At 41.8% G+C, this 13,897-nt stretch overlaps 1 protein-coding gene across 2 annotated transcripts in view; it reads right to left on the bottom strand.

The window, feature by feature from the left end:
• EXOC4 (exocyst complex component 4) overlaps positions 1 to 13,897 on the bottom strand; it is a 552,305-nt gene that overhangs the window by 504,170 nt on the left and 34,238 nt on the right. For both annotated transcript variants that reach the window (XM_068276025.1, XM_068276024.1), the window contains exon 4: positions 2,104 to 2,288. In XM_068276025.1, the coding sequence (XP_068132126.1) occupies positions 2,104 to 2,288 (185 nt within the window). The remainder of the gene's footprint in view (positions 1 to 2,103; positions 2,289 to 13,897) is intronic.

The raw sequence follows: 13,897 nt of genomic DNA, 5'->3' as shown, positions 1-13,897 counted from the left end.
AAAATTGGTTCATGTTTGTGGCTGTTATATGACAAAATGTGGAAAACTTCAAGGAGGCCGAATACTTTTGCAAACCACTGTATGGTGCAATGCAGGGGAGGCCACCGCAGGGCAATCGCACTGCACCATTTCCCCTTGCAAAGTGCGCCGGCAGGATAATATGCATCGCTCCATCCCTCGAACAGTGACATGCTCCCTGCTGGACAAGAAGTATGTCACTGATTCTTGGTCAATCAGTGCATGTGGACTGCCACAATTAAATAGACTGTTGCAGTACCATAGAGTCCAATTAAAATGACTGCCATGCAGTACTCCCCAGCAACACACTGCACAGTCTACACCACCCCTGCGTCATCAAAACTAGTTCCGCCGCATAGAGACTAAAGGCCACTGTGACATTGTAGTGTACCATGTTACCCATAACATGGGTGAAAGGGGCCTTAAAGAAATGCCTTCAAAAACTTAAGATAATCAAAAGCGTAACAGTGGACTTTAATTTTTTAATGAAAATAAGATTGACCTCAAGAAAAGTCCTACTTATGAGCAAGACTATAGACTACAATTGTTTCATCAATATTTTATTTTCAGGTGTGCTTAAGAAACCTCTAAACTCTACCAAAGTGACAACTACAAAAATAACTATACAAACATTTTCACTTCTGACCCTTTTTAGATTTTTACTTTTTTCCCTGTCCCATTTTTTTTTTTTTTTTTTTAAGGGGGAGGGGGTTGTTTATTTAATACACCGGTATCTAATGCTGGGGATACACGGTACGTTTCTGTACCGTGTATCGACCAGCTGATCCGGCCAGCTGATAATATTCAGCTGGCCCGATCAAGCCGCTCGACCCTCGCCCGATCGATCCGTGCGGACGCGGCTGGGGTCGATCCGGCGGCTAATCGAGGCGCCGGTCGACCTGTCTATACCCAGCATAACACAGGGCACACAGGCCCAATGCAGCCTTCCATGACATTTTATGTGGCTCGAGAGTTTCAATTGTGCCTCATTGTAAGCAGTAAAAGAACACCAGCACACTGCTTTCCCATCCAGTGATATTGTTTTTGAACAAGACACCCTTCTTCCACCCTTATGGGGCATCCTCCTGGGATTCTAACCTCTCACCCCCCATGTGGCTTGTAAAACACATACACACCTTCCACCCAACACCATCTCCCGCACACAGCAGAATAGTGCAGTGAAGAAGTGTATTATTTACCTGCTCCAGTGATGCATTCTGTCTTTTCTGTTGTTCCTTAAAGTGACACACGCTCTGTGCTGCATACTTCCTTTTCCAGATCACATAACATGCCCCAGAAGCCATGGGTGACTGTCCGGAAGATCGGAGGAAACCTGAAGCAGTGCTGGAGCAGGCAAATATTACTCTGCTCCACTGCACTACTCTGCAGAAGGGTGAGGAGTTGCCACCCACGGTTGCTATATTTACACCACTTAGTTTGAAACTGTTCAATTAATGTTAAATTCTGATTTTAAAAAAAATGGGTGGCTACTTAGACCATGTTTTAGAGTTTGGCCCCTTACATGATTGAGTTTGACACCCCTGATTTAATACATCTAGCACATTCGCTGAACAAGCATTTGTAACAACTACAGGTGACATAATTAAAGGGGTTATGTGGCATTCTAAAAAACAAGCTGACACTTACCTGGGGCTTCTATCAGCCCCCTGCAGCTGTAATGTCCCATGTCGTCCTCCTACGATGCTCTGTTCCCCGCCGCCATTCCTGGTCTAATATTTTCCTGAACAGACAAATGGTGCTCGCTCCCGCAGGCATCATCGGGAGCTTACTGCGCAGGCGCAGTACGAAGTTTTCTTGTACTGCGCCTGCGCAGTAAGCTCCCGATGACACACACGGGAACGAGCATGCGCACGGCCAGCCGCAGTGTAATTACTTGCGTAATTACACGGCGGCAGGGAATGGAGCATCGGAGGAGGAAGGCGCGGGACATTACAGCTGCAGGGGGCCGATAGAAGTCCCAGGTAAGTGTCAGCTTGTTTGTTTTTTTATAGAATGTCAAAGAACTCCTTTAAGACTTCAAATTTAGAGAATATGACTGAAGATAATGCAAAAATGTTACAATACCTGGTCCTCAACTTGTCTTTGTTCCACTGCTGCACACGACTGGTGGATCTGATGTATAGGTGACGATGTAGCTCATCAATTAAGACCAAGTGCATATTGATTTTTTTACTGTGAAGTTCCAGTCGCAGGTCACTTAGTCCCTCCACTTGGAGCAGAGGGCCTTCTAAGGAGTCCACAGCAGACACCTACAGCAAAAAAGATATAAGCAAACCTTTAATATGAAGATCTTTTTGAAACAAAATTTTATGAAGATTTTCCATATAAGAATACAGAGAATAGAATGCGTTTGAGGCTTTCATGTACATTTTCTGCCTGCGGTGGTGGTTTGAGGAAAGCCACCAAACAATTAATAATAAAAATAATGGAACAGAAATGCAAGAAGGTATACCAACATTAACAACTCTCCCTCCGCATCCTCTTGTGTCAGACACTCGACTTCCAGTGTCCAGGGTTTAATGTCATTTCCAATCAGCCCAAAGTCCCTGTGAGTTACCAATAGTCGGCTTACCATGCCGAATATTTAAAAGGTTCCATGAATGAATGCAATTGGGGATCGTTGAGGTAATAAAGAAGATAAGATTTCCACCTCTTGAAGAACGTTTTCACACCTGTATCTTGATGCATTAGATTAGAGCATTCAATTTTGCAAATTAGAACGCTTTAATACCGGAGCTTGAACGTGGTACTTCATACACAGGAGGCCAGCATGGGGACACGTCGTGTAGTGCCGATCAGGCACATGTCGTGTCATCCTTGCACACAGCAGGTTTATCAACTGTGTGCAGGGATGACATCACAGGTGCCGGATTGGCACTGTAACAGTACAATGCACAGCAATAAGAGGCGGCCAGCATGGGGACACATCTGCAGCGCCAATATAAGACATCCCCTGAAAATAAGCCCTAGCACACTTTCTGGAGCAAAAATTAATACAAGACACGGTCTTATTTTCGAGGAAACACGGTAGACTGGATATACAGTATTACCCTGCTATAGTGTTCTGCTGTGCAGGTTCTGTGCACAATGAATCACAGACAGTTGAACAACTAGTTCAAAACGACCTTATCTATATCATTGTTTCTGTGTTTTATTGTAGAATATCATTATAATGAATAAACAATAGCTATGGTCGTTACTAAAACTGCAAAACAAATTTCAGAAAGCACCATAAAAAAATGAAATGAAAAAAACCCCAAGACTAGTAATCATTTTGTGATTAAATAACAGTATGTGCCTGTCAGACAGACATGGACACATTTCCAGGTACTTTCACATCTCTTTGAAAAAGTGCTTCATTTCTCCTGCTAAGAAAGTAAGGCTTCGTTTCCACTAGCCGCCGCGCGTCCTACGACATGCATGGTGGCACTTCCTGTTCTGAGAGTATGCAGCCAAATCCCAGAAGCCGTGCCATACACAGCTATGGCATTCGCCGCCACTCATGCGAAAACTTGCTGCAATGTTGGCCGAATCGCTATGGCAAGCGATTCGGATGGCGGCAGCATTATTCACTACGGCAGTGTTTCCCTGCGTGATTTACCTGCGGGAAACTCTGTGGATTCAGCTTGATTTCCGCTCTGGTGGAAACCAGGGCTGTGGAGTCGGAGTTGGAGTCGGAGGTTTCATAAACTAAGGAGTTGGAAGATTTTTGTACCGTCTCCACAGCCCAGGTGGAAACGGGCACTAAACGAAAAAGTCACTGCCCCATGTATAGTTGTACGTCTTAGATATGTAATCTAATAATGTAAAGCAAGTGTGAAAAGAGATAAAGTAGCTTATTCTACAAAGATTTTCTTAAATGGCCTGGACACATTTCATGGACCTCTAGAAAAAAAATAAGGTCTCTGGAGACGCCGGGTCCGGAAGAGGTTAATCAGTACCAAACGTTTCCAATTGTATATTTAGTCATTCAGCCAATTTAAATGAAGAAAATTTGTCACTGACTGGCATTGTCAAACAGTCCCAACTAAAAATGAACCAGAGAATGCACAGGACACGGGAAGTCAGGAAGTGAATAAGACAAGGGTAAACTGGGTGAATATACTTTGTATGGATTACTTTAGTTGGTCATTAGCGGGCACATTAAGATTACTGTAGAATTAGAACCACTCTCTGGTTTTCAGTGGCAGCATCACAATAACGGCAATAAAACATAACTGCACTTCTAAAGGTGGCCATACACGTTTAAATTGCCCCAAATGTGGCAAACAGGTCAATCCCTCTCTGATCTGAATCCGATCAGAGAGGGAGAGAATTTCCCCATACATTGCACAAAGATTTTCAATACATTTCATGGTAAAATCTATCGAACTGCAGCGTTGCACTGTTTGATACAATGCAACACTATGGGCCGTCAATCTTCCACTGCTTCTCTACAGCGTCCGACCAATTGAAACGTACTATTTGGTCCAATCGTAAAACAACAATCATCTCAGAAGATAAAAATCTTGCACATAAACCTATCATAAGGATGACAATATCCCATGTAACTCGACTGTATAGACCTCATGTTTGCACATGTTTGTTCACATTATAAACTAGTGTTTGTGATATTGTTTTATTTTTATTGAGGGGAAACACACATAAAAACACACCAAAATGCACACACAGTGCATTTGTGTTTAAAAAAAAAAATTATATATAATGCACAATTGTGACCTCTATAATGGCCTCGTAAAGAAACAGGCATGCCCTTGTAAAATGCAAAATGCATAAAAATGCGTATAATGCAAACATGAAAAAAAATAGTAGTTCTGCGCAATCCTTTCAATGGCCAAAGAACACACAAAAAAAAACAAATATTCCTCAAATAAATGGTTCTATAAATTTGTTTGGCATTTCTGTGATGCAATCAGGGAAAGTAAGCAGAAAAAGAACATTAGCCCCACAGGCATTAACAAGTGTTCCAGCTATCTGCTTTTATAAGTCAATGACTTTTATACTTATTATTCCGCAGTCATTCCTAAAGCTATGTGAAGACAAACTTAAATTAAAGCAACCTAGGCTATGAATTTTTATGAACACACACATACATACATTTAGGCCTGGTGCACACCAAAAACCGCTAGCAGATCCGCAAAATGCTAGCAGATTTTGAAACACTTTTTCTTCTTTTTCTGTAGCGTTTCACCTAGCATTTTGCGGTTTTGTGAAGCGTTTTTGGTGTAGTAGATTTCATGTATTGTTACAGTAAAGCTGTTACTGAACAGCTACTGTAACAAAAACCGCCTGGCAAACCGCTCTGAAGTGCCTTTTTTCAGAGCGGTTTGCGTTTTTCATATACTTAACATTGAGGCAGAAACGCATCCGCAATCCAAAATCTGCAGCAGCCCGGGAGTATGCGTTTCTGCAAAACGCCTCCCGCTCTGGTGTGCACCAGCCCATTGAAATACATGCACCCACAAGCAGATCACAAACCGCAGCAGAACCGCTCTGGTGTGCACTAGGCCATACAGTACATGATTACATTATATACTTATATACACACACACACACACACACACACACACACACACACACACACACACACACTCTTTATTGAAATTATAATTCAATGATGAGCTTGAAATGGGGCAAAGAGAAGTGCTGGACTGCAAGTTCAACAAGTGTCACTTTTCCTGATTACTTAGACACCCCTCTGTCTGCATAAAAGTAGTCTAATGCTGGGCATACACAAGTCGACCCGGCGGCTCGATTAGCCGCCGGATCGACTCCCGCTTGTCCCCGCCACCGTCCGGATCGTTTCCCGCTCGTCCCCGTGGGCGCTCCATATCTTCCGCTCGACTCCCCGCTATTGTCCGCCTGCGGGGATCGAGCGGGGTATCGATCCAGCGGGTCATCGGACCTGTCGGAAATTATCAATCGAGCCACCAGCGGCTCGATTGATAAGGGCGCATCGGCCCGTGTATGCCCAGCATAAGAACACAATGTGGTACCATAATACATAGACATAGGACTATGGTAGGGATTAGGCAGAGATAGACAGACACAGATATAGAGATAGATAGACACATAACATTTGTAAGTGTAATGCTGGGGATACACGATACGTTTTCCCCTTATCAATCGAGCCGCTGATGGCTCGATTTATAATTTCCGACAGGTCCGATGACCCGCCCGATCGATTCCCCCCGCTCGATTCCCGCGGGTGGACGATAGTGGGGAATCGAGCGAAAGATAAGCGCGCGCCCGCGGTGACGAGCGGGAATCGATCCGGACTGCGGCAGGGTTGATCCGGCGGCTAATCGTGCCGCCGGGTCGACCCGTGTACTCCCAGCATAAGTCTTTCCTACAGTGAAATAACTAAGAAAGTCAAGCTCTCAGTAAGTACAATCTCCATCATCAAACTGTACTAAGAAAATGAGGGAACTCCTGACAGACCCAAAGTCACAACAGCATCAGAGGTCAAGTTTTTGAGAGTCAACACCTTGCATGATAGGTGGCTAATGGAATCACAGCTTCAACCTAAGCTTAATAGTTGTCATAGTAAGCAAGAATTAGTTTCAAATGTAATGTAGGAGCTATGAGTGCCGAGATATTTAGCTTTTTCATTATCAGAAGTTGACTATAATACTGTAGACATAAATATATCAAACACAGCATCCGCATAGCAACCTATTGGAGAGCAACGAAATAGCAGCAGCAGCACAGCAGTAGACATGTCTGATCTAGCAGCCTAGTGGAGAGCAGAGAAATAACAAAAATTGCAGAAAATAGTGTGAAAACCAGTCTGTTTCATACTGAAAATTGAGGCAACATTTTGCAGTGTTTGCGTTTGCAATTCTTGTTCAGTGAACAAGCATCACTCCCTGAATGACAATTGCTAACATTATTGCAGCAAAATAACAGGGATTTGCAGAGATTTTCAATGAAAGGGCTCAAACCCACTAGCAGCCTTTTCTAAGTGCGAGTGAATTGAAAAGCTCTTGTTTATGCAATGCTATAGGGGATTTTTATAAAATCACATCCCTCTTGTGGGATCACACCCATAGCATTACATTAGCAAGAGTTTTTCACATCCCAAGCACTTAGTAACAGCTTAGTAGCATACTGCTAGTGGGTTCCAACCCTAAAACAGGGTCCTAAGCAATCTGGATAAACGTGGGTCTCTTTTTAAGGAAAAAAAAGTGATGTGTCTTCAACTAAAGGAATAAAAAAAAACCTCTAGCTGTGCCCCAGTAGCAAACATGATTCCTCCCATGCTGAATGAGACACTTTTTTATCACCACACCGACAGGGTGCTTATCTTTCACTTTTCTTCATAACGCACACTTTTTCCTTTGTTTTGTAGGGAAAAAAATGTCTCCTTACAGTTCCTCTTAAATCACCCACGATTTTTGTATGCTGTCAAGTAAACAAAAAACTACGGTTCCTTAGTGTATGAACTGGACAGGGAATTGGAAGTAAAGCAACCTCCAAGTGTCACATATTTATAGGCACATCTGCAACAAAGTTGAAGGAGGAGCTTTCTGAAGAAGATTTGATATGAATTGTAGAAAGAATGCCACTAATGTGTTCAGCATTTCTATCTACCAAAGGTGGCTACTTTTAGGAGTCAAAAGTTCAAAATATACTTTGGTTTATATGTGGATTCCATGATTTCTTTTTCACTTCAAAATGTTCATTTGATGTATGCTTTCATTTCAGAGCACAATTAGACATTAAAGTTATCCAGAGGGGAGAGTGATATGGAGGCTGCCATATTTATTTCCCTTTAAGCAATACCAGTTGCCTGGCTGCCCTGCTGATCCTCTGCCTCTAATACTTTCAGACACAAACCCCGAACAAGCATATGCAGATCAGATGTTTCTGACAATATGGTCAGAACTGACAAGATTAGATGCATGCTATTTTCTGGTGTACTTCAGACACTACCGCAGCCAAATAGAGCAGCAGCGCTGCCAGGGAACTGGTATTGTTTAAAATGAAATTAATATGGCAGCCTCCATATCCCTCTCACCTCGGTTTCACTTTAAACTGCTTTCATTTTTAGGGTGTTATAACACTGGTAGTGCACATATAGACACACACACACACACACACACACACACACACACACACACACACACAGACACACACACACACACACACACACACACACACACACACACACACACACACACACACACACACACAGACACACACACACACACACAGACACACACACACACACACACACACACACACAGACACACACACACACACACACACACAGAGACACACACAGACACACACACAGACACACACACACACTAAGTTCAGCTCTGGTTAGTACTAACATCCATCTACTTCCACTGCTCTCACAAAGATGCAGTATTGAGCACAGTTGAATGGAAAGTTCCCTTGTACTGACCTTGGCTACATTTATAAATAGTAATCACATCTGCAGTAAGATGCCACTTTTCTAATGTAAATGATTGGTAAATTGGCTAGTCTTTTCCTATAAATCATAGCTCATAATTCAGATATTTTTCTTATATAAAATGGAATCAAGATTCATCCCAGGGGAAGAGATGCTTTTATTGCCTTCTAAACAAGAAAAAAAGTCCTTTTATTCTGAACAAAGAAGACTATGCGGATTATTACATAAAATGTTTATAAGAAATCACATATTGGCATTTAAAAGCACAGTATATAAGTTATTGCTTGAATAATGCAACATCTGTCATTAAATAAATGTAATCATCTTACTGCAAACTGCAATTCAGGAATACATAATTAGTTTGCTCAACTGTGTTAGCCACCAACAGAAGAAGAAAGTGCAAATGAGGGTAATACATTAAAACAGCCTTTCTCAACCTTTCTACCATGGAGGAACCCTGCAAATAACTTTTGGATCTCGAGGAACCCCTGCAAACAATTTTTTGATCTCGAGGAACCCCCACATTTATTTTGCAGGAGGCATGGTCTTTATAAGTATGCGTGGCTGTTTATTTCACTACTCCCTATTACACTGCCACTCATTATACTGTCTCCTGAGCCCCCAATTTAGTGCTTCTTGTTACAGTACCACCTATTATAGTGAGCTCCATTATACATCCCCACGATAGGGGAAAATGCCAAGGAACCCCTGCAGAGTGCTCAAGGAACCCTGGGGTTCCAGGGAACCCTGGTTGAGAAAGCCTGCATTAAAAGATACAGTTTAATTTACTTCCTGCATGTGTACTGTGCTAATATATTACACACTGCTACAAAGGACACCTAAAACCATTCACATCAGTCTTTGCTTTCAAGAAGTTTAGTATCTACAATCCTTGTAGCAATCATACAAACGCAGACAATTATATCCTACTGTTATAGACTGCAGTGTCTCACTTTCACTCAAACATGTTCAGCAATGTGAGTAAATGCAAGCACCCTGGTTCTCCACCTTCATTCCAAAATCTTGCTGTGGATTTTCAAGTAATTCCAGTGAGAATGCCCCACCCTCACCTAAAGCTAGGCATACATACAATCATCCCCAATCATATTTCCCTTCAGGCAGAATCCTTTCTGTTCCCTGGGCCACATTTCTCTGCCACAGTAAAAAATAAGAGGCAGTATGACTGGAAAGGCAAAAAGGAGGAAGACTGGAATGACACAACTGTTCAGCGCAATTCAAAATCACACAAATCAGTTTTTACATACTTACATGCACACAGACAGTAGAAGCTGTTGCAATTTTCTGTATTTTAAGTTATGTAAACCTGCCTAAATACCTTGCAAAACTCATTCTCTACAATCTACCAGCACTGGGATATTTATGTACTGCTGAAAAAGATAAGGATTAAAGTCCATACCTAGGCTCTTATTTTGAGTAGATATTGCTTGGGATAGTTCATAATTTGCAATGCACAAAGGCCTGTGCATTGTACAAAACCCATTTTTGCATTAATTTTTTTCAACTACCCATCTGGGTAACTAAATCTGTCTCAATTAGTTGATGTGTTTGGCCAACAGGCTGCTATTCTGGGAGAAGTCACCAGACATACTTTTACGGCGAGCAAAGGGCTGATTACCGGATCCCTCAAATCCCATAAGCTGTTAAGAGGCACTAACTCTTTGTGGACAGCACTGTAGCACTACAGCTCTGCAGTGTCCTGACATCAAATTCCTATATAGTATAGTATTTACCCTTTCAAAACCTCCCCAGTGTGTTTACTAAAGAATATTGCTGCATACATGTATCTATATTGACTTTACATTGAAGGAATTGGTTCTTTTTTGTGTGACAAACACTGTACATTTAACTTGCATATCAACACTTGTTTGTCAATGAGATTGTTATAAATGTTGTGTACATTTCCCATTGTTTGGTTGCGCAGTTGTCTCTTCAATCACAGAAATAATGAATAGCCCACAAACCTGGTGGTCAAGGTACTTTCAGTAAATGTGGGTAATTTAAATGGTAAGGGTGGCTTAGAGCATAGGTTCTCAACGTGTGGTACGTGTACCCCAGGGGGTACTTCTGATGGTTCCAGGGGGTACTCGGGCTTGATATACTTAACCAAGAATAACAAATTTAGAGTTTTAGAAAATGATAATTCTTATTTAACCTCCTTGGCGGTCTGATTCTTTTCAGATTTTAGGGTCTAAAAGCGGTGCAATTTTTTTCCACTCTTTCAGACCCTAAAACCTGAAAAAAATCATTCTGGCAGGGAGATCTGCAGCAAAATAAAAAAAAAAATGTACCTTCCTGGGCTCCTGTGCTGCAGTTTTCTCTTTGCCCACAAGATGGCGCTAATATACATATAAACAAACTTCTCTATATTTCTCTAATATAGAGAAGTTCGTTTTCAATATTAGCCCCGCCCCTGATGACGTCACGCTGCCACCACCGCTCTGCTGCCACCACCACGGCTGCGCTGCTCCAACTGGCTGCCGGGTCCCCGGAAGAATAGCGGGGACATGGGGGATCCCGGCGGCCAGGGAAAGGCCCCACACTGCCGGGGAGAAAGGCTGGAGTCCCGCTGCGCAGCGAGATCGCGCGCGGGACTCCACAACTACAAGTAAAGCTCTGCAATGCCTACCCCGACCTGAGCTCGGGATCACCGCTAATAGCTTCTTTTTTCTACCCCGAGCTCAGGTCGGGAAAACCGGCAAGGAGGTTAATCAACACCAAATCCGTATTTTAGCGAATTTAAAAGCAATACTAAATGCTTGGGAATTGTTTAGAACCAATTATAATGTACTACGATTAAATATATATATTTGTCAAGGGGTACTTGTGATAATGTTTACTATGCCACGGGGTACTTGGTGAGTACAGGGATTTAAAAGGGGTACATATCAATAAAATGTTGAGAAACACTGGCTTAGAGGGAAAATATGCATAAAACCAGGGAACATAACCATATACTTTAAAAGAAATGTGAAGTGGGGAAACTCGCTTCCAGTTTCATACATATGTAGATGGAAGGCTCTGGATACGAGACAGGCTTTCCGGTCAGTCTTGTCATCCCTAAACTGTCCATGGTTAAAAATATTCGGCCCGCTAGGGCAAATAACTTTTTGCCACTCCTCGGACAGCCTTCAGAACTATTTGTGTCCGCGAGTAGTTCCGAGGGCTGTTCCAGGAGCGCCGAAGACCTAGGACGATGAGTAACTTCTATTGGGGTCAGCACAGGGACAATGGGACAGACCAAGGAGCCAGAAGGCTCTATGGTTTCCAGAGCCTTGCCTCTACATGGGTATGTATGAAACCTGAAGTACATTTTTCACTTCACATTTGCTTTAAAAGCTATCAAAATAAGAACATAGCAAAATGCTCCAGCAGGAGTCTGCGCCAGCCATTGGCACTTTCTACCGAACCCATATGGTGGCTTACAGATCACAATAGGCAAGATGCCAAGGGAAAAGAGGGGGGGGGGAGGAAGCACTGTTAATGACATGTTTTAATTACTGTAAATTCAATCAGACAGGAAGTATTAGATGAGCTAACAGTCAGGTGATCTCACTCTTGGGAAATACTGTGCATGATGCTGAATTAAGCACAAGGGTAAATGGGTTGGGGGCCAAGAATGTATGAATGCAAATGAGGGAAATGTATGCGCTGATAGCACTAATAGGCTTTGTTAATGGTAATGGAATTGAACTCTGCACAGGGAAATAAAGGGTGAGGTTTTCAATTAGATGTATACATTGCAGATTGAGAGATTATTAGTGGCCTTAATCACTCATCTGTGTCTACAATAATGAAATGGCAAAATATGCAACGTTAACAGTTAAGATATTTGACACAAATAGTTGATTATTACTATTTACACATTAAACCCTTTGCACACAAAATAAACAGATTTTTTTTTTTCAAATCTAAAGTGTATTCTAGCTTGATGCTGCATTTCCAACATTCAGTGGGCTAGACTATGCCTAAATGATCAATTAAAAACAACTATTGCTGATTACACCTACATACAACTATTATATTTCATTAAATAAATTATGTCCCACATGAAACAAGCCATTTTTCACATACAGCGGGGAAAAAAATAGGTATTGAACATGTAATTGTTTTTCTCAGTAAATATATTTCTAATGAGACTCCTGACAATTTTATACCAGATGTCAGTTACAACCCACGTTATCCACATATACAATGGAATCAAGACAAAGAAGTCCATGTGTAGTCCGTGTAGTAACAAGGAATGGCACGGACAAATGTTTTTAACACAAAGAAAATGAAGCACAAAAAAGCCAATGAAAGCCAACAAACCAGATAAAATCTGTCAGTACTTAAAGAGAACCTAAACTGAGAAGGATATGGATTTTTCCTTTTAAAATAATACCAGTTGCCTGAATCGCCTGCTGATCCTGTGTCTCTAATACTTTTAGCCACAGCCCCTGAACAAGCATGCAGATCAGGTGCTCTGACTGAAGTCAGACTGGATTAGCTGCATGCTTGTTTCAAGGTGTGATTCAGCCACTATTGCAGCCACAGAGATCAGCTGGACTGCCAGGCAACTGGTATTGTTTAACAGGAAACATCCATATCACTCTCAGTTAAGGTTCCCTTTAAGGCTCATACACACATCAGACCATAGTCTTTGGAAAATCAAAGATCACAGACCAATCTTACCACCCTTCATGTAGTATGAGATCCATACCTACACAGTCTATTCTATGAAGCTGAACTCCCCATCAGAAAAAAATCTTTGCAAGATGCTGCACACAAAGATGCTGTGCAGACACAAAAGATCAGTATCTGCAAGAGATCTGTTCCTGCCAAAGTTCCGTTCCTGCAAATTGCATTCATAGTCTATGAGATCTGCAGATCCTCATACACACCTTGTTTAACTGACATTCATCTGCAGATCAGACAATCATCTGCAGATCTGAAAATCCATCCTGGTGGATCTGATCTGCAGATGAATGTCTGTTAAACAAGGTGTGTATGATGATCTGCAGATATCATAGACTATGAATGCATTTTGCAGGAACAGATCTTTTGCAGATACTGATCTTTTGAATGTCTACAGCATCTTTGTGTGCAGCATCTTGCAAAGATTTCTGTCTGATGGGGAGTTCAGCTCCATAGAATAGACTGTGTAGTTATGGCTCTCATACTACATGGAAGGGGGTAAAATTGGTCTGTGATCTTTCATTTTCCAAAGACTATGGTCTGATGTGTGTATGAGCCTTTAGTAGGGATTGGTCAATGAGATGCAAATAATTGCAAAACTGAGTTGTTGAAAAATTATCTATGCAAATTTATGCAGCTTGAAGATGGACCCATCAAATTACACCAAGGTGGAATATGATTGGTCTATTTTAAACCGCATTAATCAACTCACAATTATTTGCATCTTATTTACAAAGCAAG

This window comes from Hyperolius riggenbachi, chromosome 3 (genome assembly GCF_040937935.1).
Source record: "Hyperolius riggenbachi isolate aHypRig1 chromosome 3, aHypRig1.pri, whole genome shotgun sequence".
In the NCBI taxonomy this organism is placed as follows: domain Eukaryota; kingdom Metazoa; phylum Chordata; class Amphibia; order Anura; family Hyperoliidae; genus Hyperolius; species Hyperolius riggenbachi.
Note: the sequence above shows the minus strand (reverse complement) of the source record. Positions and strands in the feature narration are given on the sequence as shown.